The 26,385-nt window shown below is 34.9% G+C and overlaps 1 protein-coding gene across 1 annotated transcript in view; it reads right to left on the reverse strand.

Moving 5' to 3' along the window:
* Positions 1–26,385, reverse strand: part of LOC145662684 (uncharacterized) — a 276,284-nt gene that overhangs the window by 54,186 nt on the left and 195,713 nt on the right. The window contains exon 2 of the mRNA XM_081728510.1: positions 10,977–11,062. Coding sequence (XP_081584636.1) covers positions 10,977–11,058 — 82 coding nt within the window. The 5' untranslated portion in view covers positions 11,059–11,062. The remainder of the gene's footprint in view (positions 1–10,976; positions 11,063–26,385) is intronic.

The following is a 26,385-nucleotide window of genomic DNA, read 5'->3' on the forward strand; positions in this document are numbered from 1 at the left end:
TTCTACGCTCAATTTCTGAAATAAATTTTAAATACACTAAACAGATTCTAACACATTTCCCACTCGAATAAAATAAACGTAATATTTTTCTCTTCAAATGCTAAAACAGAACGCTATTATGGTTTTAGTCTTGCTTGACGAAACATTTCCTGTATATATAGATAAGTAACATAACAAGAAGAACGTAACATGGTACATACATTTCACAATGTGTATAATATCTATATGATTGAATTCGCATAATATTCAAATACTTCAAAACTCACAATGGAATCTAAAAGGATCTAATTTATCATTAGCATAACGTAAGTTATTACAAAACATATGAGTAATTGTCTTAAAACTAAACAAATTTTTTATTGGGAAATATTGTAGTTTACTGTGAGTAAACATCTTTAAAGCTACTTATACATTACACAAATATTCCCAGTTCCTGGAAACAAAATCCTTGAAATTACATAACATAACTAGGACATATAAATATTTTGTTTCTGGCAAAACTCCCTAAGAATAAGAAATGTTAATAGACATGTTAAAGAAATTTACAAATAAAGTAAAATGTTATAGTGTTAACTACGTAGACTCATGATCTTGTTGCCTAAAATGTTTTGCATAGTTACAAAAAATAAGTTTTCTGTAAATAATATGTTAGTATTTAAAATTAGGATTTAGATTTCTGGGCTGTCGGCATCCGTCACGTACATGAGGGATGACATCCCTCGGCGAGCACACTATCCGGGGAAAGGGAGGGAAGAAAGGATTGGGGAAGGAAGGAAAAGGCCTGGGACCTATAAGTTAGGTACCATCCCGGTATTTGCCTGGTGTAAATGAGGAAAACTCAGGAAAACCTTATTCAGGATGGCTGGCCTGAAAAACCTTTTTACACTTTTTCGACCGAGTGCCCTCTCAGAGAATCAAACCCGGGACTTCTCGCATCAAAGGTGAGAGCGTTAGCGACTACGCTACACGGGGCCACTGTAAATAATATGTATTTAAAATTGAAATGATATGGAGGAAATATGAAAATACATCTTCAAATAATTTCTGTGCTTTTCATTTGAAATTACTTTAAATCAGAAAGTACAGACACGGATTATCTTTTTTTTTTAAAAAAAAAAAATGGTTAGTGAGCTTAGGAAAAGAAATAATCCATCTAAACTTCTAGCAATTCAGCTTTTTTTAGCGATTGTGCCAAAATCCAACATGCTTGCTCACCCGGACGGCTGAACGTGAAATCTATATACCTCCCAATTTTCGAATCTGGTTTACTCCATGCTAGAATGATAAGGTCATAAGAACGGCATTATATATGAAAAGAGGAAAACGTCGTTAAAAATATATACTCTAAGACAGAATTTGTGTACGATACACAAAATTGGAGGAAAAATCAATCCAGCTATAAAAAATAAATTTACCTAGCATATGAAAATAATAATCTTTCTTCAAAATTTCGTCTGCACGGACAAAAAGCCGATGTGCGTATATGATTCCAAAATCGTCTCTAAAAACGAAGCACTGACCTTAATAATATATATATATATATATATATATATGTGTGTGTGTGTGTGTGTGTGTCAGCTTGACAAGTCTTAATCGAGAGTCTTATCGTGTCCGGTAACTCATATTCTGAAATAAGAATATTGTTATCAGTTAATTCAAATAACTACAATTCAAAAATCTTCAAATCACTAAAATATAAAATTATTAATTTCTGAACATAAAATATTAAAGCTTTTTACATTAGGTTCAAAAGTATTTCTAATTTGTTTATTTAAATTGAACGTAGATAACTAATGTTTAAATTTTATTTTAATACATGATAATTATTTAAAAACCTTAAAGTCATAGAATTTTAAATTTAAATTTCCATTAAAGTCACTTTACTTATCAAAATATTGGACAAAAATGATTAAACATTAGGAGAAGTTAAAAAGAATTATTTATATTTATTTATTCCTCATAGTTAAATCAATATAAAACAATAGCGTAATGATACTAGTTATTGGTTGGACAATTGAGATTATCAATTCAATAATTAAATTCCAAAATTTAAACTATTGACAATTTTTCTAAAATTTAGACAAGTGAATGTAAAAAGGTACTGTTATTATTAATTTAACAATGTAAGATGAAGCGATTGTTGAAGAAAATATTATTATAAAATTACTACATTTATTATTATTATTATTCAGCTAAAATATCTCTTCATAGCTGAGGACTTGAGACCATGCCAAAAGTCTCCACTTCTTTTACTACGAAGCGCCTGGAAGGTTTTAATTAACCTTGTTTACCCGTGTTATTAAGTATGAAAACAAAGTTTTCGTTATTTTAGGTTTCATTTTTATTCATTTTAATTTTTTTGCATAATTACTATGTGTCGCAATTAAGAATTGCCTTATGACATTATCTGTATTATTACTCATTTAACTTCCTAAGTGACAAAACCTACTTGAAGCACCTATTTCTCGTCTTTGAACACCTGTGAACCTAAAGGTCTCAATTTTCAAAAATTTATCATGTAATGGTGACATTCATAATTGCAGTATCTTTTCGTTTTTGTGCACTTATGGTGAATACACAAATTGGTTTCCTTTCCGACAGTTACTCTGTGCTATTGATGTCGGTAACATAGTTTCTATTTCTTTTTAACGCTATCTAAGCATGCTTGAATCCTGTGAGTACTTATTTTGTACTGGGTTTGGCTCGACCCTTCATAAAATAAATGCATTTTTTCCTTTTGATTTTCTGATGCATGTATGTTCTCTCTCTTTTTCTGAGGTAACTACTATTACACTTCCTGCTTCTAACATTGCTACCTTTCTTTCTATTTTGAGAACGCCTTTACTTTTACATTTAGAACGATGAGAGGATCCTATTTAGTCATATAGATTTGTTTCGCAAAACCTAACTGTTATTCAATTGAGGTACACAGAGAAACTTCTCTAGAATATACGTACAAGGTTGCCTGATTGCGATCAGCTGATTTATGTTTGGGTCCATATTCCACAAAGTTTGTGCTTTCCTTGTTCAGAATACTTTGACCTAAAATTTCTTTGAAAGGTCTTCCTTTTTTCTTTTAAAACTGTGCTGAACTGTTTCTATCTCTGAAATACTATTCTTTCCATTTTCTTTTTTCCACTATTTTATCATTCTCATCATCGTCGTCTTCTTTTTAGCTTGCACTGTATACCTGTTAGACATAAAACTGAAAGATATTATTTCATCTCAGTTTCTCGAACCTCGAATGTAGTAATTGGCTTTTAAGGACAAACCTATTTTTATTTGATTTGTGAATTAGGTTGATTTCAGAAAAGTTTATGATACAAAATTTACAAATATTTCTAACTTAAAACGTGTGCATTGTGTGAAAGTGAAATAATGTACTTATCCTATACAGTTTATGCATAGTATAAACTACATTAATAGTTATTGTAGTCTATACAATTTAATTTATATTTCATGAAATACGAATTTAAAATAGAAGCCAATATAAATTAACTCTGAAAGTGCAAAGCTAATTTTTTGACAAGTCATTCGTAATAAATTTAAATCGGCATCTTTACTGTTTGTATCTGGAAGATTTAAATATTGCATGCAGTGAGGAGGTTCTATAACTAGTAAAGTAATATAATGCATGCCGGTCTCTATAATCATAAAACTAAGATAGCATAGTGAACTCTATCAAACTAACCCAGTTTAGTCCTGGATATAATTAATTTTCATATACTTTGTTTTAACGCAGGTGATAGATAGCAAATTATTTATACGTGTAGTTAAACAATATATCTTCAAATTAAAAAAGATCGAGCTCCCTCTATTTGTTCTACATTCAGATAATTCCTTAGGCTTCCGATAGACTCTTGAGCACAACTTACGTTATTCTCGCTGAAACATGACGCAGTGTCGTTTCACTTGGGCGGATCTTAAATGACTTGTCGAAGTTCAATTACTTTGTGGATATTGCATTTATAAAAGAAATAATAATAATAAATTTATTTATTCTGTGTTCTTTTACGTATATTAAAATAAATTTTTAAAAAAATAGTGGGACTCCCTATTTGAAGCTAATATAAATGAAGTTGTTTGAAACTGATAATTTCACAAATCCAACTAACAGTACAACAGCTTACTAACAACAACAACCACTAAAAGAGTGCTCTCGCTTTCCAGCATTCAATTGTCCCCACTTTGCAAAATCTTTGCAATTTTGGACTTCCGGTTCATCAAACTGCAAAGTATTCACAGAAAAATGGTGGAACACGAAAACTTTGCACTTTGCAAAAGTGCAAAGTGAAAAGTGAAAAGTTGAAAAAGTTAAATGGTGGAACGGGCCCCAGGTGCCGGCAGTTCATGGTTGATGTCTTGTAGTTTGATCAATATTATATATCCTTGATGAATTTCAGGCTAGGATTCTGCCGTAGAATATAAAATCTCAAAAGATAGCGAGAAATGGCTTTTCGATGTATCAAGAATAAGTTAAATCTCATTCTTTATTCCCCTATTTACATCGCTGAAAGTAGTGATAATCTACAATTTTAACTTTCAACACTGATTGCTTTTGTGAAAAACGGTAATTGGATGATGAGAAGCAGAGTTTCCATATGAATTCAGAATAGATTCCATCTATTACTTTATTCTCCTATTGCAACTGGAAGTAATAGAAATTTAATAGCACTTTCGGTACCAATGTTAATTCCCATAGAGTAAAAACGGTAATGAAAGGCGGCAAATGATGGATTCATCTCTGATCATATCCCTGTATTGAAATAAAAATTATGGATTTATTATTTGCGGTTTCAATATTGAATTCTAACAGTTTGGAAATCTACTGCAATTTTACAATATGAAAAGACACTCATTTAGTTTCGAAGAAAAGCAAATAGAGGACGAAAACAGATTTCTTTTGGCTTACATTGTTTTCACGCTGAACAATTCAAATATTACGTTATAGAACTCTGTTTTAAGTTAATTCTAGTCCAAAGTAGCACAGCTAGTAGGCCCAATAATGGGAAATGGTAGGGTAGACTACTGCCAACGTTGGTCCTAAGTTATAATTGGCCGTTTTGCTGAGCATTTGCAGATCAACTCAATTGGCAACGTAATCTCTACTAACTGCGATTGAGAGTGCTAGATAAATTACGCAAATTGTCGGCTGGCCAACATGTACTTTAACTGACCTTGTTTCGTCGTATTCTTAAACTTTATTCTTGCAATTACCAAATCCCAACCATACCGATCATTAGCCTACATAAGGCTCACCACGTGTATTGATAGAAAACATACTAAACTTGACGGCATTTCAAGGTGGCGCTCCGTTTTCTTTAAACGCTGTAAGCAAATGACAGAGCTGTGGTGTTGTCACCTCTTAGGCAGGTCCAAAAGTGAAAGTTATTGGCTATCACGATCTAATTTGCACTGTTTTGTTTTTCTGGATCATTTTAATCAACATAATATGAAAATCAATGTTACCACTCGAAAAATAGGGGAGTGCCCGACATCTTAAATTCAAAATGGCAGATATTTAAAAAATTGGAAAATTTTCTAAATGCCCAAAGATAGTCGATATGGGTTTCAAATTAAAGAATTTTTATTGGAGAACAGAAGTATGTGTATTAAAGTTCTCCAGAACCTCTTATGTGGCCGCCATTTTGAATCAAATGTGATGGATTTGTAAAAGTCTACAACATTTAGAAAGTATTATGAAGATCGACAATATAATTGTCAAATTAAAGGAGGTTTCACTGACAAACACCTATTATCCATTAAAGTACTCTAATCCAATTCAGGTGTCCGCCATTTTGAATTAGATATCTCGCAACGGTGAAAACAAGCAAAACATAATTACTATTGAATGGGAAGCCATTTAAATAACGGATTTTCAATTGAGAAAAACATGTGTAATTCAAAACACTATAAATTAATTTAAGTGCTCGTATTTTTGAATTCAAGACGGCGGATGTGACTTTGAATGTAAATCTGAACAATTCTTTATGATTTTTTAATATTGCTTTTAATTATAATAATTTGAATTAGAAAAATGTTACTAACAGCACACTTAATCAACAATTGTGTTCAAATATAAAGAATTATTTGGCTTCATGTCCTTTAGTCTTTGAATTTGGATAAAGTTTGGGTTGTTAATGGTTCTCTTTGCCTTTCACTACACTATCTAGTAAATTTCAGTGTCAATTACATACTTTGTCTCATCAAATTCGTTGCTATCACAATCACTTGTATCATCACTACTGAAGTCACGCTCCTCTTCAGATTCAAGTTTCTGCACAAACATTTCGTTCGAAGGTATTTGAGATCCATCATACCAGAAAGGTTCCCATGATCCACTCCTTCTTTTCCATCCATTTTCCTCAGAATTTAATTCCAGTATTATTGCTTCCATTAATCTTTTCCAGATATACACAATTAAATTAACTCTCTTCAGATGCTTTTTGATACTTATTGGGTTTGGAGGAAGAGTCTGTGTTGTTCTGTTTCGCTTTTGGTTTTCATATCGTCGGATTCGAGTTTTGACGTAGTGTATCTTCATCCTCTTCTCCACCGTATCAAACTTGCTGGATGATATTTTTTTCAATTACCTGTACTTCGGGTGTAAGATCAGGCTCTTCTCCAAATTAATCTAAACCTTGTCCCAATTCTGTTTTGTGAAGTAAATTTTTGATTACTGCAATTTTTCAAACTTTAAATAGAAATGATATCACATCAGAGCCCGTAAAAGCATGCACACTTAAAAATACCGAAGTCTAGATTTAAGGATAAAACGAGGAAAATATGCTTTCTGTTGGGAACACCATGACAAGACGGTGATGTCAATCGTAATATTGGGTGAAACACCCTTATTTCCTGTGGTGACGTACGTTAGTAAGTGAGAGCTGTGGTGATTATTGTTTACACAGGAGTAATTGGTGCTCTCACTTACTAACGTACGTCGACACAGGAAATAAGGGCGTTTCACCCAGTATTATGATTGAAATCACCGGCTTGTTATGATATTCCGAACAGAAAGCATATTTTCCTCGTTTTCCCCTTAAATCTGGACTTAGATTTTTTGTCAGTGCGCAGACAGTATAGATTTAGACAAATGAGACCCTAAAAAGGAGCAGATCTTCACAACATTAGCATACTTAACTGTTTTGATCAAGTTTGAAAACAAACATGGGTAAACACTGTCTTTTTCTTTGAGTCTGTTATAGCCATGGATTCTAATGACTAACACATCAGTATCTTTAGAGAAAATCTCAACAGGTGTCACTTTGGAAACTGCTGAGGAATGCAAAATCAGCCGAGTAGCTGGCTCCTCGTGATTGCATTTATTTCCTTTCGTAAGTTCATAAGGACTTAAAAGTCCAAGACCTCACCATCTAACTACTGGATATGGCAGTTTTTCTCGAATTGAATTCCTTATCCAAAATTCTACCAAGAATTTCGTAAGTTCAGCTTTGTTCTCTCTAGTTCGAAGAAAAACTCTCCAGTTTCTTCTTTGATGCATGGGGTTTCAGCTGGCCCTATATGAACTCGTGTTTCAGCTTCTTCTTTTCTTCTTCTTGAGCAATTTTTTTTATGCTTTCTTTATGATATACATCAAAAACAATATGGGCTGCGATAGCTGAGAGTGAATCTGGTGGAAACATGGTGTAAGTACTGCGAGGCCTTATTCACCCCAAGTTTCTTTCGGCTGGACAGTGTTAATGGTTGCCGTACCATTAATCAGCCATGTGGCATTCTCTGAAGCACGACTTTTCTCAGCTTTGCCTTCTTGTATCAAAAAAATTCTAAATTTAGCTTTATCAGTATTTCGCATGCTGCAACTGGATCAGCAATTGATAATGGTAAGCTGGTCATGCAATGTGAAAATGCTTCCTCTTTGTCTGGATACCAAGAATAAAGAAATCCAAAGGCTTCTTTGTCTTCTTTGATTACTTCTACAGCGTTTATTGTCTTCTTCTTCTTTTCAAGTCCAGTCATAGGATTGTTGCGCTTGATGGGTGCAAAAATATCTACTTGATTGGATTTCAATCTCTCATTTATGAAGACTTTCAGTTATATTTTTCCTTCGCTATGAGTTCGCATAAAATCTTGTACTAATTTTGGTGACACTTCAGATCCTGTACATATATTCCTACCTGGACCTTTTAAAACATTCCTCTATTCTCTTAGCTCACGGAGTAGAGAGGACACGTGTTTTTCATTTAGCTTAGCAGCAACTAAGTTCCCTTCTGAATGAACAGCTTTAGTGCAAGTCACAGTTCTTTCTTCCAGAGATTTTCTTAATTTTACTAATTTGTGTGCATTTATAACAAAATTATCGGCAGCTTCAACAGATGCACTATAGCCACCTTTGTGAGGCAACCTCTTACTTTTATTTCTCTATTTATTGTAATCTCTAAGATATGATCACCATGTATAACTGAAAATGGGTCTCCTGTAAAACTGGCAGAAAAGCCATCTAGCACTATATCTTGGTATGTTTTATCGTTTCCTTGTTTTAGGATCTATATATTGACATAAGAAATTGTCAAAAATCTTGAAAGAAGATGTCGTTGAGCCTGTAGATGAAGTTCAATATCCTGCTTACGAGCTGCTCGTATAATAGTCAGGAACTTATTTACACAAAGCATGTAGTCTGTAACCAATTGATTAGATGTAAAGCATTCATCCTTTTCAGTAATAGAAAATTCCGAGTCATAAAGAATATTTTGGAGGTTTTCTGGAGATGGGTCAATTTTGAACTTCTTTAATTTTTTGGCACAGCTTACTATTTTGAGATGGCATGTTTCCGTTCAATATGAAACGAACAAGGGCTTCAAAACTTTGTTTATGAAGCCGTGTACAGCCAGCATAATCACGACCTTCCAGAGCCTAGTTTACAGATCCTTCAACTGCAATTCCTGATTCCTTCTTTCCACATAATTTGTCAAATTTTAGAGAATACTGCCTGGTCACCGTGTGCAAAAAAGATGAATCTGGAGATGCTTTGCCAAACGTTTAATATAACCAATATACCATTTACAAATGAATAGTCAGGTATATCCTTAATAACTGGAAGATATTCCAAGGCTGTTTTGGTAACATATTTGCTTGTTACCTTTTTGTTAAATGCAGTCCAAGTTGGAGATGCCTTTTCATCGTCTTGAATAGTACTAAATACAACCCAGGCTATCTCTCTTTTCAAATTAAGTTCTAAAAGATCATCTTCGTCCTTATCTCTATATTTCTTGAAATAATCAGTTGGTGGACCTTTTCTGCTTCTCTTAGCGCAAACATATTCGGGAAAGGTTTCTTCATCTCTTACATCAGTAAATAAGGCTTTTTCATCTGCAAGTGGGTTTACAGGTTGTTCAATCTCATTTGTAATCGGAATGTTTTTCTGGCTGCATTTGTACAAAGTGTGATGCCATTTCTAGTAATAGTTCTCTCAATGCCATCTGTGTTGGAGATCAATCTTACATGTGTTGGAATACAAGTTTGGAGGTTCTACGGAATCAGTTGTCTTTTGGTCTTGTTGAATCGTGCCCACTGCCTAAGAATATCTGCTTCTTTAGTGTAACTTATGCCTTGACCACAGTGATGAAGTAGATTGGAGTGTTGCTTGCTTCCTGTTACTCTGAGTTACTAAACTCAGAACTGTTTGCTTCGAAGTTGGTTGACTTGAAACTAATGATTGCCAATCAGAAGAAATGGACCATATTTTTGTCACTAGGAATTCAATAAAATCTTTAGCATACCCAGTTTCTTCACCCAAGAGATGCAAACGTATTCCTTCCGAGGATTGCGTCAAGAATGTTTACGACAAACCAGGTTTTGTGTGTCAAAAATTCGTTTGAAGAAGAAGCAACTTGATTTTTGGATAGACTCTCGTCCTTTTCATGTTGAGCTGGAGACGGCTTACAATACCTTGAGTGAGATGATGGAATATAATCTTCAATACGGGGAAAGTACAATGAAAGATGCTGGTGAGAGACTGAGAAGTGAACTAAATTTTGCAACAGGAAATAGTGTTCCAGCTGCAGACATATGGTGCACCATCATTCTTTTGCGTTAATCTCCATAGTATTAACCCCCAAAAAGTAAAATACATGAATTTTCCCGGGGCATTATAAAGTTATTTAAAATCAAATTCATATAAATGAATTGCATTGAATAATAAGGTGTGAACACAATAGCTTCATAAAGCTATTTGTTTTTGTAATTACACCCAGTTCTTAAGTTTCCGTCATTTTAAATTCAAAATGGCGGACATGTAAATGGATTTAGAGTCCTTTAATGGACAAATATTTATTTATTTGCGAAATTTCCTTTAATTTGACAGTTGTATTGTCGATTTTCATAATACTTTCTGAATGTTGTTGATTTTTACAAATCTTCCATCTTTGATTCAAAATGGCGACCACATAAAATGTTTTGGAGAACTCTAATGCACATACTTATGTTCTCCAATAAAATTCTTTTAATTTGATACCTATATCGACTATCTTTGGGTATTTAGAAAATTTTCAAAATTTTTTTAATATCCGCCATTTTGACTTCAAGATGGCGGGCACTCTCCCTCTATTTTTTGAGTGGTAACATTGATTTTCATATTATATTGATTAAAATGCACCAGAAAAACAAAACAGTACAAATTAGATAGTAATAGCCAAAAACTTTCACTTTTGGACCTGTCTATTTGTGAGACACACACGGCGTCTATCTGCCATCTGCTGGCGCTCTAGTGGATCTGCTTAGCCACACGGGAACGTCGCATCGCAGCCTTCGTTTAATTCGTTAGATTACACGCCATCAAGTTTGTCTCAAGCTTTTGATTGTATTTATGTTGGTAGCTTCTCCTTTGCTTCTCAAACAGTTATAATAAGAATCTGAATTCTCAGACACATGTCATAATATTCAATAAGATACCAATATTTCAATGAAGCTCATAAATAAGTTCACAATACACACAAATGTAGTTCACCGTAACTTACCTGGATGTTTAGTAGCTTCGCCTAAGGAAACAGCACCTAACGCCGAAGAAGCGAAAGATAAAACAAGCAGTGCCTTTATCATCGTCCTGTAAAGAAAGTAATAATAAAATAAAAATGATAATTGCAGTAATTCCAATGAGTATACAACAAACAAAAAAGCGAATGTGTTGAATCAATTAGGAGATGAAGTGAGAAACATTAGAGAGTCAGTATCAATCGAAATTCCCAATAATCTGAAATAGGGGAATAGTTCTTCTCACTTCTTACATTTCGTTCCAAAACATACGATCAGGAAAAAAAAAAAAAAAATGCCGGCAGACAACTCAAATTGCAGTGATGGAGCAGTCACGAACTTCTTTATCCATGATTCGGAAATAGATAGATCCGTGATCTACCAGACCTGCTGATCCGAACAGACCCGATGTGATCCAAATAAATAAACATCATCATATGGAAAATGAGTGTGGGGCTGCAAACATAATTCTAATAACATAAATATATTCTCTCTGTTTACGAACTAACCCTACTCTTTGCTTTTTCTTTCGTTATGTGAGTGAGTATATAAGGCTATATTAAAACATTATACTGAAATATAACTGCAAGATCTATCAATCAGAAACAGCGTGATAATCACAAAAAAGATTAATTAATTCCTTCAGAGCTGCAGTTCAGAACCAAGACTAAATGAGGCGTGGACTTAGGGTTTAACATTAGTTGCGGATTACATGAACGAGCGCCGGAATTTGAACCCACGTCTCCCGTTCCGAGAGCGCGTACGCTAAACATATAGCCATCAGGAAGTTCACACTCAAAAAACGCAAAGGAAAGTTATGTGTTTTTCTTGTGAGACGTGTCAAATTTCAATCGAGGGAACTGTAAAAAGTATTTTTGTTCAAAACTACTCTATTATGGAAATATGAATAAACTTGATTGATTGATTGAAACTTAATGGGGACGTCAGCGTCGAGGCTATTTGTCCCCGCCACGATCAACACGTCTCAAATTTAAAAACAAACATATCAAAATATAAAAATAACTGCCATAAAAGAGAACCAAAAGAAGAGATACAATAATAAATATATGAGAATAACAAACATACTGTATAAGAAGAAATAGAAAATATATATTAGTAACAATAAATAGTAAGAATATAGAAAAATATAAAAATAACAATAAATAGTATAAAAACAGCAAAAAGTCGGAAATTAACGCTTCAGCTGAACCTTTCTACGGGGGCCGAATACCATCCATTCAGTGTTCATTAGTTTGTCTTCCAAAATGTCAGATTTAAAAAAAAAAAAAAAAAACTGTTGGTGGCTTACAAATAAGTGTAGAGTTTGGTCTTTTCGCGGAAAGAGCTGTATCATTGAGTTGGCATATATACTGGCTAACTTTTAAGCCGAGATGAGCGGCGATGAGCTAGTGTTCGCCGAAGACCACCACTAATAGAAACATGTGAGAATTTATGGTGTTCACTAGTCGATGCGATTGTGGTCGGAATTTCTGTACTTTTGTCAGGAACAAGATCTGTTTGGGTGGAAACATTGGAAGTCTGGGTTGGCACAGATTTACCAGAAATACTGCAACAATAGCAAAGAGCACAGAAAAAGAGGAAGGGACGTTTTCCTTAACCAACGCTTAACATCAGCAGCAGAGATCTTCTCAACAAACATTCGCTCTCGGATACATTTCTGACTTTGAAAGGCTGAACTAAAGATAGCCAATTCTGAAATTTTTACTTTTCAGAAAGTAAAATCGGAAAAATTCCGAAATTCAGAAAAATTCCAATTTCGGAAAAATTCTGATGTCGGAAAAAATCCGGAATTTGTAAAATTCCATTTTCGGAAAAATTCCGAAAAACCCATAATCCCGAAATAAAGCAAAAAATTGAACTAAATTAAACAACCTTTCGAATAAATAGATAGACCCCACCAGTCCAGAAGAGAACAAATTGTGCGGATTTTTAAAATATTTCGTGTCTTTATTATTATTATTATTATTATTATTATTATTATTATTATTATTATTATTATTATTATTATTATTATTATTATTATTATTATTTACTTTTCATGTTTTAATAGTGTTTTTGCATTTTTTATACTTTCAAAGACTTGGACGCCGAAGAATACGAACACTGGACGCACGCAACAATCGGCTGGGATGGATGTACTTCCACCTCAGATGGAGGAAGACGTCCAGGGTTCATTCAGTTCCTAAAACTCCCACAACCACTCCATCCGGTTTTGCTCGGTGCGCATGTGCTTTACTCCTCCATCCCATGGCTCAGGGTCCATGCGTCTTCCAAACCTCAAATTCGATCATCAGAAATAAGCCGTAACAAGGTTGGCGTCCAAAGAAAACAGTCCACACTGGACTTTGTTCGATCGCAGGTTTTAAATGCCGGGTGATCGGCCCGTCACAACTCCCAACCTGTAGGACCAGTGGCTGATTGTAGTTGCGAAGAACTGGGTGATTGCGACATCCGACATCCCGACACATCTCGACGCCTATATGAATAAACTTGAAATATTTAAGACATAAAACCTTCATTTAAAAATGTTAAATCGAGAATCAAATACGTAGATATTCAAGCTCGAGTAGTGGACATTATTAACTACTATAAAATTCTGTATCTTATCGGGTATTTCCGAGTCAGCGGATCTATCGAGGGAACCTGGCCAGACGAGTCTGAAAAGTAAAACCTAAACCCGAGACAAAACTAGTAATGACCCAAGTGATCTGGTTACCCATAGCTAGGATCCCTAGACGTCGGTTTAAAGCTCCAAGTGATCCTTTCTTTTAAGAAAAAGAAAAGAACATAAGCTAATATCATTCGAGCTATATTTAAAAATTACTGCTTTTATTAGCCATCGATATTCAACCAGTATGAATAATATAGTCTTTGTCACTCACTTTTGGAAGAGTACTCGTCTACTATTTAATTAATTATGGTACTTTAGTAAAGAACAAGTGGATAACTATGACTGCACTGTAAATTTTCACAGGGTCTTTCGGTTTCTTAATTTTGAAAATCTGGGAACCTTACCTATAGTGCATTCTTACACTGAGTAAGTATTTATTTCATTCCATGTAGATTTCACAAGCAATAGTATAAATATAAGAAATGCTAATATTTCTTCTTAAGGAAGTTAGTGTAGATAAAGTATTCTAGTGATTCAAATCCGTACTAGACCTACCCGCTGGTGAAGTGGCTTATGCGGGCATTTTTGATGCAAGATTTCCGGGTTAGATTACTAGTATGAGAGCAAACCATAAACTAACAGATGTAAATAATATCAACACTTGCTACAAATATAGAATAACAAAAAACAGTTTCTTGTTGGATATGTAATTATGGTTTCTGTGATAACGTTCATTGAGTAACAATTTTCACTAAACAGTACTCCTTTAATATTACTATTAGTTTGTTAGTTAATTACATAAAGCGCGTGCGCCTTTGATGCAAGTAGTCCTGGATTTGATTCAGGTGGGAGAGGATTGAAATTTGTACTATTGTTGTCATTCAAGTTTCACCTTTAAACTGTCCCATACAGCCTTGCTGCTGAAAACGTACGATAATTTTCCAAGAATAAACAAACAAACGAGCAGCATACGAATTATCTCAGAATTGCTACACTATAAAGGCAAGAACACTAACATTCTAATGATTATCTAACAACCAAAACACAAAGTAATGAAATCAGAGTCAAAAACTTATCAATTTCACTAATGGAAGATCTTGGATAAGGAAAGAAACGTTCGTTTTCCAGTACAAAACTATAAACATACTACAGTACAAAAATATCTCATTAACTACCTTTAAGCGTTTAACTTATGATTTTTGTGTTATGTAGGTGAATTGAAACAACATGCTAATCAAATATTACAATCGAACTATTCACACCAAGGGAGCTACATGGAAGGGGCATCTTCCTTTCATTCGGAAAGAAGTAAACTTTTAGTTCCTCATTGTAAAGAAAGGAAGCTTGAAGATTAAAACACAGACCTATGTTCATTTATTCATAAAATTTTAAGGTTTTAGAAAATGTTGAAAACCGCACACTTCTCATATACTATCAAGTGCACATTTTACCATTCAAGATCGAACATTCGCCTCATAATTTAAGATTAGAGCCAGCGAACCGTCATGGATTTTTCAGTTTAACGTCCCATGATTGTGTTCTTTACGTTAAGAGAGATGATGACTAGAAGAAGTGAATGATGATTAAAGAATTGGTGGAATGAGAAAATGGGAGGAAACGGGAATATACCCTGGGAAAACCCACGGACACAATATTGTCCACAAACTTACTTGTCCGAGGACCGAACCAGGGACCTCTACCCACTAGAGGTAAACGCTCTACTACTAACAGTGAGCCTGCATGGATTTTTATTAAGGTTTAGTGAAGCAGAAGGACTGAGGTATCTTGGATTCATATAATATGTTGTAAAGAATATTTATCAATGAATAATAAAAATGCAATTACAAGTGCTATAAAAGTCAGTACGACAGAATCTTCAACTTTTCTGCTTGGCACTCACTTCGTAAACCCTGTATATTTCACAGCCCTTTCCTCCCAGTCGTTGTTCATTCGAGCACTTCGCCAGAATCATTATGGTTTAAAATATAACATTGAACTCACAAATTTTAATAATAATAATAATAATAATAATAATAATAATAATAATAATAATAATAATAATAATAATAATAATAATAATAATAATAATAATAATAATAATAATAATAATAATAGGGCTACTAATAATTATTTGCTTTTACTTGAAAATTTTTCGTGGTCCTTGTTGTACATTGAAATGTATTTGACCTCAGTTCGGTAATTTCATAAAGAATCTTAATTTGCATAATTAGCCCTATAGACAGTCCCCGAGTTACTTAAACTCGACATTCGTAAATTTACACTGATGTAAGAAATTTTCTATAGAAGAACATTGTTCAACTGTTATTATTTTTTTTTACCACTGGCGTTTTAAGAATATAAGGTTCCATCCCTATTTATAAAGCATAGTGTGCATATAAGGGGATACGATAATACACCAATAAACTGTTAAAAGTGGAAATAGACATGAAATTTAGTAAATGTCTAATGAACATGGGCGAAAGAGACAACGTCTTACCCAGAGCAGCCTTTAAGAAACGGCTAAAGTGCTCATATAATACCAAATATCTCGTAACTCACGGACGTGGAAAAATATTGCTGTCGATTGAAAATATTGCATCCGCCAAATGTAATAACTTACAAATGGTAGCGGACAGTGCTGGATCTATAAACCGCAAGACCACACGGCGCAGGGAGACCCGGACCCTAAGAGGCCCAAGGGCTTTCAGAGGTCCCTTGTATAACAAAATACTTTGGATTGAGTAATAATTACCTGTACCTTGGGCAGAAAGTGCTCATACATGTGCACTATACTTAGTAGAATGTTAATATCATATTAACAAAAGAAGAATGTTTTTAAGATATGTAAAGTATTATTATGGGATAGTTGTTGCTATGTACATGTTTATGGATACCTAGTCAGCAAGTTTGTGTGCTTGACAGTTTTAAGGAAAAGATATTATAAAGTATATCAACTAATAAACCATTTTTAACACCGTTCACCGACTTTATGATTCTAATAGTAAAGGTGAGAATAATCGTATATAATTATTGAAGCTAATTTTTACATGCAAAGAAATTCCACTCGAAATTTGTATATCTTACTTAGCCGAACCAGGTTAACGACTATTCTTGATAAGTCGTTGTAAAAATTTTGGTTTACCTCACCCGGGCTATACTGTAAATTCTCATCCCGAAGCATAGTAGGAGTGAATTTACTTTTTTAGTTAATGAATACAAATTTGACCGTATTGAGAAGTGGTAGAATAATTGTAAGAAAAATGGTCAACGAAACAACGGAGCATGAATCAAATAATAGTGACAACGGTGAAACTAGTGTAACACCAGGATTGACATCGGAAGACCGAATCTTGTTAGCTTTACAGCGACAATTGATTCAGATGTCTACCGAGATAAAGCAGACCATAGAACAGAAGTCTGATGAATCTAACAAGCAATATGAAGAATTAAGTAGACGGATAGAACAGAAGTCAGATGAAACGAGACAGACAATTGTCCAGGTGGTGAATGACATATCCTCACAGTTCGAGGAAAAGTTAAAAAGAATATCCGATGATTGTCAGGAGAAGCACAATCACCAAAACCAAGAAATCAGTGCTGTAAAAAAAGATTTAGAAGTAATAGAATCTTCCGTTCAACAGCAAAAGATCCAGGTCATCAACAATTCTAACAACATACGTGTAAATACGCAATTATTAGCTACTATACAGGAAGAGATTAGAACGCTACAGGTTAAGGACAACACATACCGTAATAACTTGGGTAGTGATCGCTTGGAGTTTCCCCACTCACCAGTGATGAACTCACCTTCGCCGGGGTCTGATGAGGATATTATATTGGACGAAATACATCCGAAGAGTACAGATGGGCGAAACATAGATGGTGTAACAATACATCACGTAATGGATAGGAACTATCACTCAACAAGTACACGGAATGATAAAATGAAGGTAAAATTAAGTGTTAAGATGAGTGAAATACGAGCTATGAGTAAATTCAGTGGTAAGTGTAACGAGAATGCTACTTCTTTCTTAGAGAAATTCCAGGATGAGTGCAATATTATGTGTATAGATAGATCACAATATATGAAATTAATCCCTCATGTATTACTCCCACCTTGTTCATTATGGTTTAAAGCAGTACGTGATCACATCAGTACTTATGAAGAATTCAAAGCGGCACTAATCGCAAATTATGAAAATGACTTTTTGCTGGCAAATAGAGATGCCACCATTAGAAATCAACACTTCAATCCTCGATTGCATAAATCTGTTGTAGAGTTTGTTGTAAATACATACAACGAATTAAAGGTCGTTAATCCATTGCAATCGGAATCGAGAATAATAGCATCGATTCGAAATTTGCTTCCATTTAAGTTACAACAGATCTTATTTTCCACCCAGTGTATGAGTTTCAACCATTTATTAATGCTTGTCCAATGCTATGAAACTCAATACCATGCTATGAATCAACAAGCTGGAATGGGTAAAAATAAGAATAATTCAGATCATTTTGTGCAAGTTCGGAATTTGAATATCCGAAGTGTGAATAATACGGAACATAACCTAAGCCGAGTAAATTCTAGCAATCAAAATGAACAAAATAGGCAAAGTTATGTAGGGAATCCGCCTAACCTAATTAATCGTAGCAATCCATATGTTAGACCATATAATCAAAATAGGTTTAAAAATAGACGTAATGTATGGCGAAATTACAGGAATACAACGAACTACGTGGATAGACGTAATTGGAGATCAAGAGATGGCATTTCATATCAAAATCAGAATCACGAAGAAATACATGTACAACATATTGTAGAACCTAATCATGATTGCGCAGTACAATGTACTTTGTTAGAATCGTATGCAAGTACGAATGTAACCTGATTACCGTTAATGAAATTTGGTTAAACCCATATCAGCTATAGATTTTCATGAACATTTATTTTATTTTTATTCAATTTAATTCTCTTTAATTCTCATTAATCAATGATAATTCTCAAATGTTTTTAATATATGTAAGAATTATAATTCGATTCATAAATGATTAAAAGCAAAGATTATTTATATTAGATTGATTTGTGTTGAAAACTTAATTGTCAAAGATTATGTTAAGAATAAGATCCATTCTATAAAACTAATTATTCAACGACTATCTTGAATGAGATTCTTCTATTTTTGATGCCTTAGGAATCCAATGTTTATTTTAAAACATCTAACTTATTTATTATATAATGCGCCCTGACTATTTGTAACTCATGTTTGTCCCTTACGATTTTTGAATTCGCACCCTTCAACGATTAATTAAATGAGCGACGATATTTTTAATAAGAAAATATAATAATAATATAGTGAATAATAATGAAATAAATATAAGTATTGTAATAAAAGATAAGTATTGATGAAGTGTAAGATTTGTTAAAAATATATATATGTGAAATGTAATGAAGAGATATACGAGGTGCGATCAAAATGTGATGGACATATGCAATGTAAGAACACTATTGTAAACGGACCAGTGGTTCTTGAAGATAAAAGCCAAGCTTACTCATGACTTTTATATTCAGTCCAATTGTCGGGCGACATTTTATATAACAAAATACTTTGGATTGAGTAATAATTACCTGTACCTTGGGCAGAAAGTGCTCATACATGTGCACTATACTTAGTAGAATGTTAATATCATATTAACAAAAGAAGAATGTTTTTAAGATATGTAAAGTATTATTATGGGATAGTTGTTGCTATGTACATGTTTATGGATACCTAGTCAGCAAGTTTGTGTGCTTGACAGTTTTAAGGAAAAGATATTATAAAGTATATCAACTAATAAACCATTTTTAACACCGTTCACCGACTTTATGATTCTAATAGTAAAGGTGAGAATAATCGTATATAATTATTGAAGCTAATTTTTACATGCAAAGAAATTCCACTCGAAATTTGTATATCTTACTTAGCCGAACCAGGTTAACGACTATTCTTGATAAGTCGTTGTACTTGCACCTTGCATGTAAATACTACTTTTAAAACACTTGAAAAAGAACTAGTGTTAAGTTATTTGGAGAAATTGGGATTGTCTGTGAAAAAATACAGAGGGTATGGATATGGCGCTGCTGTAATGAGTAGTGCTTACTCAGGTGTTCAGAAGAGACTTCATGAAATTGAAGAACAAGCTATAAATATTCACTGCGCGATTCATAACCTAAACCTTATCATTAATGATGCCATCAAAGGTGTAAAATAAGTTGCCAGTTACTTCACAGCGCTCCAGGATTTGTATATATTTTTGACCAATATATGATGGGATATTCTGTCATCATTGACAGGAGAATCAGATGTCACTTTGAATAAGCTCAATCCAATCAGATGGGCCTCACGGTATCGGTCCATTGTAGCTATCAGATTGAGGTATACTAATGTAATAAAAGTTCTCCAAAAACTTTCACTGACAAGCAAGAAGGCTAACGAGGTATCAGAAGCATAATGATTGGCGAAAGTCATGCGTTCCTGAGTGTGGTGCTGTCAAAAATATTTTCACAATTTAACATCGCATTGCAACTTCTCCAAACTAAACAAATTGACTTTGAGGAAGCCGTACGCACTCTTGAAGAGAGCTGAGAGGCATTGAAGAAAATGAAAGAATATCATCAAATAAAACACGAGGCCATAGCTGTTTGCTGCGAAGTGGAAAATGAACCCTGTGTTCTTAGAAGAAAGGCAACCCAAAATGCAAAAGCACTTCGATGAACGGGTAAATAATCGGTTTTCGGACACAGAGGCTTGCTTCAAGGTTTATGTTTACAATAGACTTCTAGACATCGCATACAATGAAATAGAGAACCGTTTTACATCGCTAAAAACAATTCTTGATGAATTTTCAATCATATTCCCGATATTGGCATATTAATCAATCATGAGAGGCTTCGACGATTGAAAAGAGAGATCTTATTCTGGAGTTTGCGGACATGAAGTCGAGGGGAAAGGATTTCTTGTAAAACGTACGTATTTGAATCTCTGTTCTATAGCAAACAGAACACTAGGAATATTTATTGCATATAGAGGTGGCCCTTTCAAATATTGTTGCGGGGGGGGGGCAAAATTTCAAGATCCGGTACTGGTAGCGGTGCAAATCGCTGCGCCATGGAGATCCCCACAGACAGGTAGAAATCCTCAAACAGAAGCTAGGCTACCGACACAGATACCCATTAAAAGAGCAACCCAAAGCGTAATCAGGTACACACATAGCGTCATTTTAGGAACAAAAGAACCAACACACGCGCAAAAAGGGTCTTCATGGGGGCAGTGCAGAATTACCCACATACAAAAACAGATATTGGTTACATTACTGAGACATAAGATGCTATCACCTCTTAATAACCAACACACATAACAGGAGCAATATAACACTTATATGCTGGGACGAACTTGTAGCCATTGTTCCTATCGTCACAGAGAAAACACATGGTTTCGGGTTTTGGTGCAATTACACATACGCGTAAATGGCATTGCGAGCAATATGGCAATGAGAATCCAGTATCAGGAGCAGGGTGGGGAATGAGATGTGGCGCGTCGAAGTAAATGCACTGAAACAATAATGTACAGGTATAGTTGGGGATGTTATACCAAAGACAGTATAACAAAAACTGCAGTGATCAAGTGATATGATCTGCAGGTATCACAACGTAAGTCGAAGTGTTCTTCATGCGGCGTTAATCACGCGGGGATGTGTCGCGTTCGCAACCGACAAACGTTTTCGAAAATTCCAGCCTGTCTCCGAACAGTTGCAAACGTGTCGATCACGCATTTGTGTAGATGCTGCTACTCTTGCATAGGTTCTGCGTACATGAGTGTCTTGAGATTTGTGTAGACCGTGGGCAAGAACCACGCAAACTTATACATCTTCCAGGGTATGTCGAAACCAAATCCCGGCGAAGATATCTGTTAAAGTAGTCAGGAGCCCTATCATTCACTACAGAAACATGACTGACTCGTACTTCCAGCGGCTCTTTTCTAGAAAAACTGATAACATTTGCTGATGAAAGTTTATGTAACTCGAACCCATCTGGTATTGCGGAAACACGTATGACCCATAGGGATGCATTCGAGTCGAGTCGAGTCAAGATTTAAGCCTGTCTCGACTCGTCTCGAGAAAATGTTGTCTCGACTCGAAAATATGTTTCTGTCTCGACTCGTGTCTCGACTCGACAGTCTCTGTCTCGACTCGACTCGAATTCGAGTCGAGACGTCTCGAAATTCGAGTCGAGACAAAATGTACGAGTTAAAATATACGCACACATCAGCCAGACCATCATGACTACCTACCTAATTGTCAGTATGTGGACTTTTGGCATGGATAAAAACGGCGACACGTCTTGGCATACACGCAATGATCCTTGATAGGTCGCTGGAGAGAGCTGGCACCACATGTGATCACTCAGGTCACCTAATTCCCGTAAATTCCGGGAAGGGGGGCGATGTGTTCTGACGTCACGTTCAATCACATCCCACAAGGGACATCACTCAAATGTCCGGCTCCAATTTCAATGAAACTTTTTTTGCTGATAGAAGGCATGTATGCATCATTACTTGTGATGACAAATTTTTGCAATGGTGCATGTTTTCTATTTTTTTAAATAACGTTTAAGAGTTGTGATGTGGTTATTAGACATTACTACAGAAGTCCCTTACTACCCTTTGTAAACGGAGCGTTAATGAAGAAAAGTGAAGAAAAACCACGTGGATACATATAAGTCCTGGGGGGAAGTCGTATGGTAGATATGACCTTGATGGCAGCCATCTTGAAATCCGCCATTTTGAATTAAGGTCAAGTTTTCAAAATGGGAATAGGGTAATATGATACATAATTTCGGGCTAGAATTTAATTAGAAAAATAATGGTGAGGTTAGTTTTAACATACCCCCATTTGGGGGAAAGTTACAGGCATATTAATTGTTTTTACTTACTGTGTGCGTAAGTCCCTTCTTACTTTCGTCTCAAGACCTGTAAATCGATCGCAACGGCAGAGCCCGGTTTCGCACTAGTGTTTAGAAATCTTTAAACTCACTTGAGTCAATATTTGTGGATTATTGTATTGTATTTTGCCTTTAATTAAATTTGAACCCACTTCATGATCTTGTGTAAAGTATCACTAAAAGAGAATTTCTGTTTTTATGGAGAACGTAAGCATGGCAATTATAAAAGGTGAGTAAGGTGCGTATGTATTTATAAGAAAGTTTATTTTACGAGTATTTTGTGGTTCCGCCAACCTATTTTTTAGTTGTTTTTTTTAAATACTCATATCTCATAAATAAAAGAGCTATTATAAAATCTCTTACCACTATTCTTTAATACTTATAAAATTTTATTTATTGTAAAAGCACTGGCGAGATATTTCTTATCGCCCACTAAAATTATGGTGGAGCTCCTTCGTGGCTAACGGTTAGCATACTTGCCTTTGGCGTGGGAAACCTGGGCTTGATTCCCGGTGGGAGTTCATGTGGTTCGGATTCCACGTTAATCAGTAGGACCACGTCTCACATAGCCTCGCTGCTGAACGGGACGTTAAACTCAGAATCAATTCAACTCAAAATTATGGTTTTGACTTTATTATGATGTTATTAGTTTAAACGCCCAACTGCCCAGTAATTATAAACATTGACTACATTATAAAATTGTAATTTGTGACGACTAAAATATCAGAAATTAAAGATTATTCTTTGGGTTTTGGAACATTTTGAAAAACGTGAAAAACTGGTACTGCACCGATACAACACACCTTTTGGATTTGTCATAACATGTCTTACATAGCTTTGGTTCGATTCTCAACACGGACTGTAACTACCCGTTAAATTGTGCATCCGAAAGGCACTCTTTGTTAAGCCTCGCTTATCACCGCTCATCTTAATAATATATATAACTTCACAGCGAAGCAAATGTTGCATTTCTCTCTTTCATCCTAACACAAAACAAAACTAACCACAGCTGTGACACGAAGAAGCTATTTCGAAAAGAAACAAGCTGTGCTTCATAGAGATGTGTACCAAATGATAGAAGTATAACGTATTGTTTTCTTTCCTGTTTATTGATATCAGTTGGTGTTCTTAATGAGTTTACTCATTAGTTTAGAAAGAGTATATATGGAATTTGGACATATTGTACGTATTCTCCTGAGAAATTGATGAGACTACAAAATTTATAAGGACAGATAGAATAGGTTTAAGCGCATCTACGTGACTTTATCAAATATTTATTCTCCATAATGGTACCACGCGGAAAACTTGGTATAGGCCTACTTTTATCTTTGCCTGCCTCTGTTAGCTGTTTCGTATCATATATATCGGATGGTTTTGATATTTCTTCTGATCATTAAAACAAGAATGGTACCTATGTGCGTGCAGAAATGCAAAAGCACAAGGTAACTTCCTATTTGTTTTGGAAACAACAAACCCATTTCACGTGTGCGAGAGAAATTGAGCACAGCGAGATCGGGTGTTTACTCACGGTCAGTTCGCAGCAGGAGTCCATGGTAAAAGATTTGGCTACCTCGAAAACACTCGCAAAACCTTACAAATACAAAAGACTACGCTTGAAAGAAAGTTTAGACACAGATGTTTCAATTTTCTTTTAGCATCTTTCTTCAGCAAAAGGGTCGGTTCATTGTATTCGAAAAAGGGAAGGGAGAAAGGGTGAATTTATATTTTATGTGGGGGTAACGTTTTAAGTAGTATAAACAATACATACCGCTTCCGACTCTGTACTGAAGCACTTCCTTTAGCGGTATATCACTAGATCTATCCTGACCCTCATCGCACCTCAAGTTGTAAAGTAGAAAGGGACAGAAGTATTCAACATGACTGCGCACTTGAGTTTCAGTTGACAATACGAAAACCAGTGAGCAAGTAAACAGTCTTTTGTAGGATCGTGTTTTACTTCTTGAATTTATTTTTGAACATTTCTGTGAATTCAACAAAAGAACGCAGTAGAAATACGGACTAGTTTTTACTCCAATCATTACTTTCACTCCAACCCAGGGATGCCACATTTATGATTTCATACTAGATTTAGTGATTTTACTATTGAACTAGTGATCTAGTACGTACTTTGGGTAAATAGGCAAATTCTAGTGATTTTTTTGCATTTTTTTCTGATGCAGACAAATGAGAAGGAAATGGTTCTTAAAATAAAAGGAAGAAGTATATTGCAGTTCAAAACAAATGTAGAAACCTTAAATTATTTTTTCTTTTCCCTCTGACTGAATGAAACCCCTGCTGTGTAATGACCTTAGGTAAACAACGGCTATCTTTGGTCCGCTACCTCCTTTTGTTAGCCGACATGAGATGGGTTCCTTTTTTTCTGGAAGAAAGTGAAGAAATAATTATGCAGTACATTTACGTTTTGTCAGGCACACAGGCGCAGTCTGTTCTTGTTTCCTAACGAATTTTAGCAACATAACATAAATGAAACATATATACCAGAAAATAGAGGCAGTACAAACGGAAATTTTCATGTGTGATACATTTGATGAGAAATATAGTTAGATGTCACGTGCAAGCACTCTAAACATGTCCTATCCCGTAATTCTATTCGTATGTTTATGTAGGTGAGACTGAGAAATCAAGAAACAATAATAACTGGTTTTCTTCCAGGGGAAAAATCTAAATGTGAAGGGGTGTTAAACTGGGACTTTAATTGCGTCCTTTGTACAAGATTAACAAGTAATAGCAATTTCTTAATTTATTTTAGTTCTTGGAGAGAGGAAGATGGAAGCGAACCCTCGTAAGGACCTCTGCAAGGAAACATGAATACTATCCGCCACTGTTTGTTACATTACACAAAATAGTTTTATATATACAGGGTGACCGCGTGACTATGTTACAAAATTTAAGAGATGATTCCTGACACGGAAACAAGAAAAAAAGTTCAAATAAACTTTTGTCCAACGTACATAATTTCGGAGCTACAAGGTGCCGAAAGCGTGGGAAAATGACATTCAAAGCTCTATAGCTCGACTATGGTGAATGATAGAGCTAATGCGGCATGGTCACGTCAAAGACACCGAAGCTGCTGTATTCAAAAATGCTTAGGTCGAGATCTTGCAATTCGTTTACAAGGGATTCCCCAAAGGAGCGTAGGGATTCCCGGATAATCTGTCAAGAAAGATGGGTCGAAAAGGATACGGATGAATAGCTGTCCCAACTGCTAGCAATAATGCGTCTGTACTAAGTCGATATCTCGCACAAGCACAAAATGACGAACAGTTTTATACGTGCCATGTGTGGTTGCATAACGCGCACTAAATAATAGTGGGAAAATATGAAAGGAAAATGTGAATAAATTGGTACAAATGGTAAATACATGATAGTACACTGTCCTGTTCATTGTACGTATAGACGTGTTTAATAAAGGGAATGATCATGAAACGTACTAAAATGTTGTACAAACATCACACTAACATTGTTTTCTTCCATGTAGTTTTGTCATTGAAAGCAAGTAAAACTAAGGGGAAAAACCGGGGTATATGGGTGCTTTCTTCCAGGCAGAAATCTTATTTTATTTGATGATACGAGCCGAGGATACTTTTTACGAGAGGGGGATTGTTCCGTCATCCCATGTTAATGTGACCACTGCCAGAGAGCAACAGTAAAATATCCGTTTTCTACCATTAGCCGTAATGTGCGTTACCCGAACATTGAAAAAGAACAAGGAAAAGCAATTTTCAGGACGTTTGTTTTAGTCGCAGCTTCCGATGTTTTGCAGGATTGA

Source organism: Thermobia domestica, chromosome 10 (genome assembly GCF_964235325.1).
Source record: "Thermobia domestica chromosome 10, izTheDome1.hap1.1, whole genome shotgun sequence".
Classification (NCBI taxonomy): domain Eukaryota; kingdom Metazoa; phylum Arthropoda; class Insecta; order Zygentoma; family Lepismatidae; genus Thermobia; species Thermobia domestica.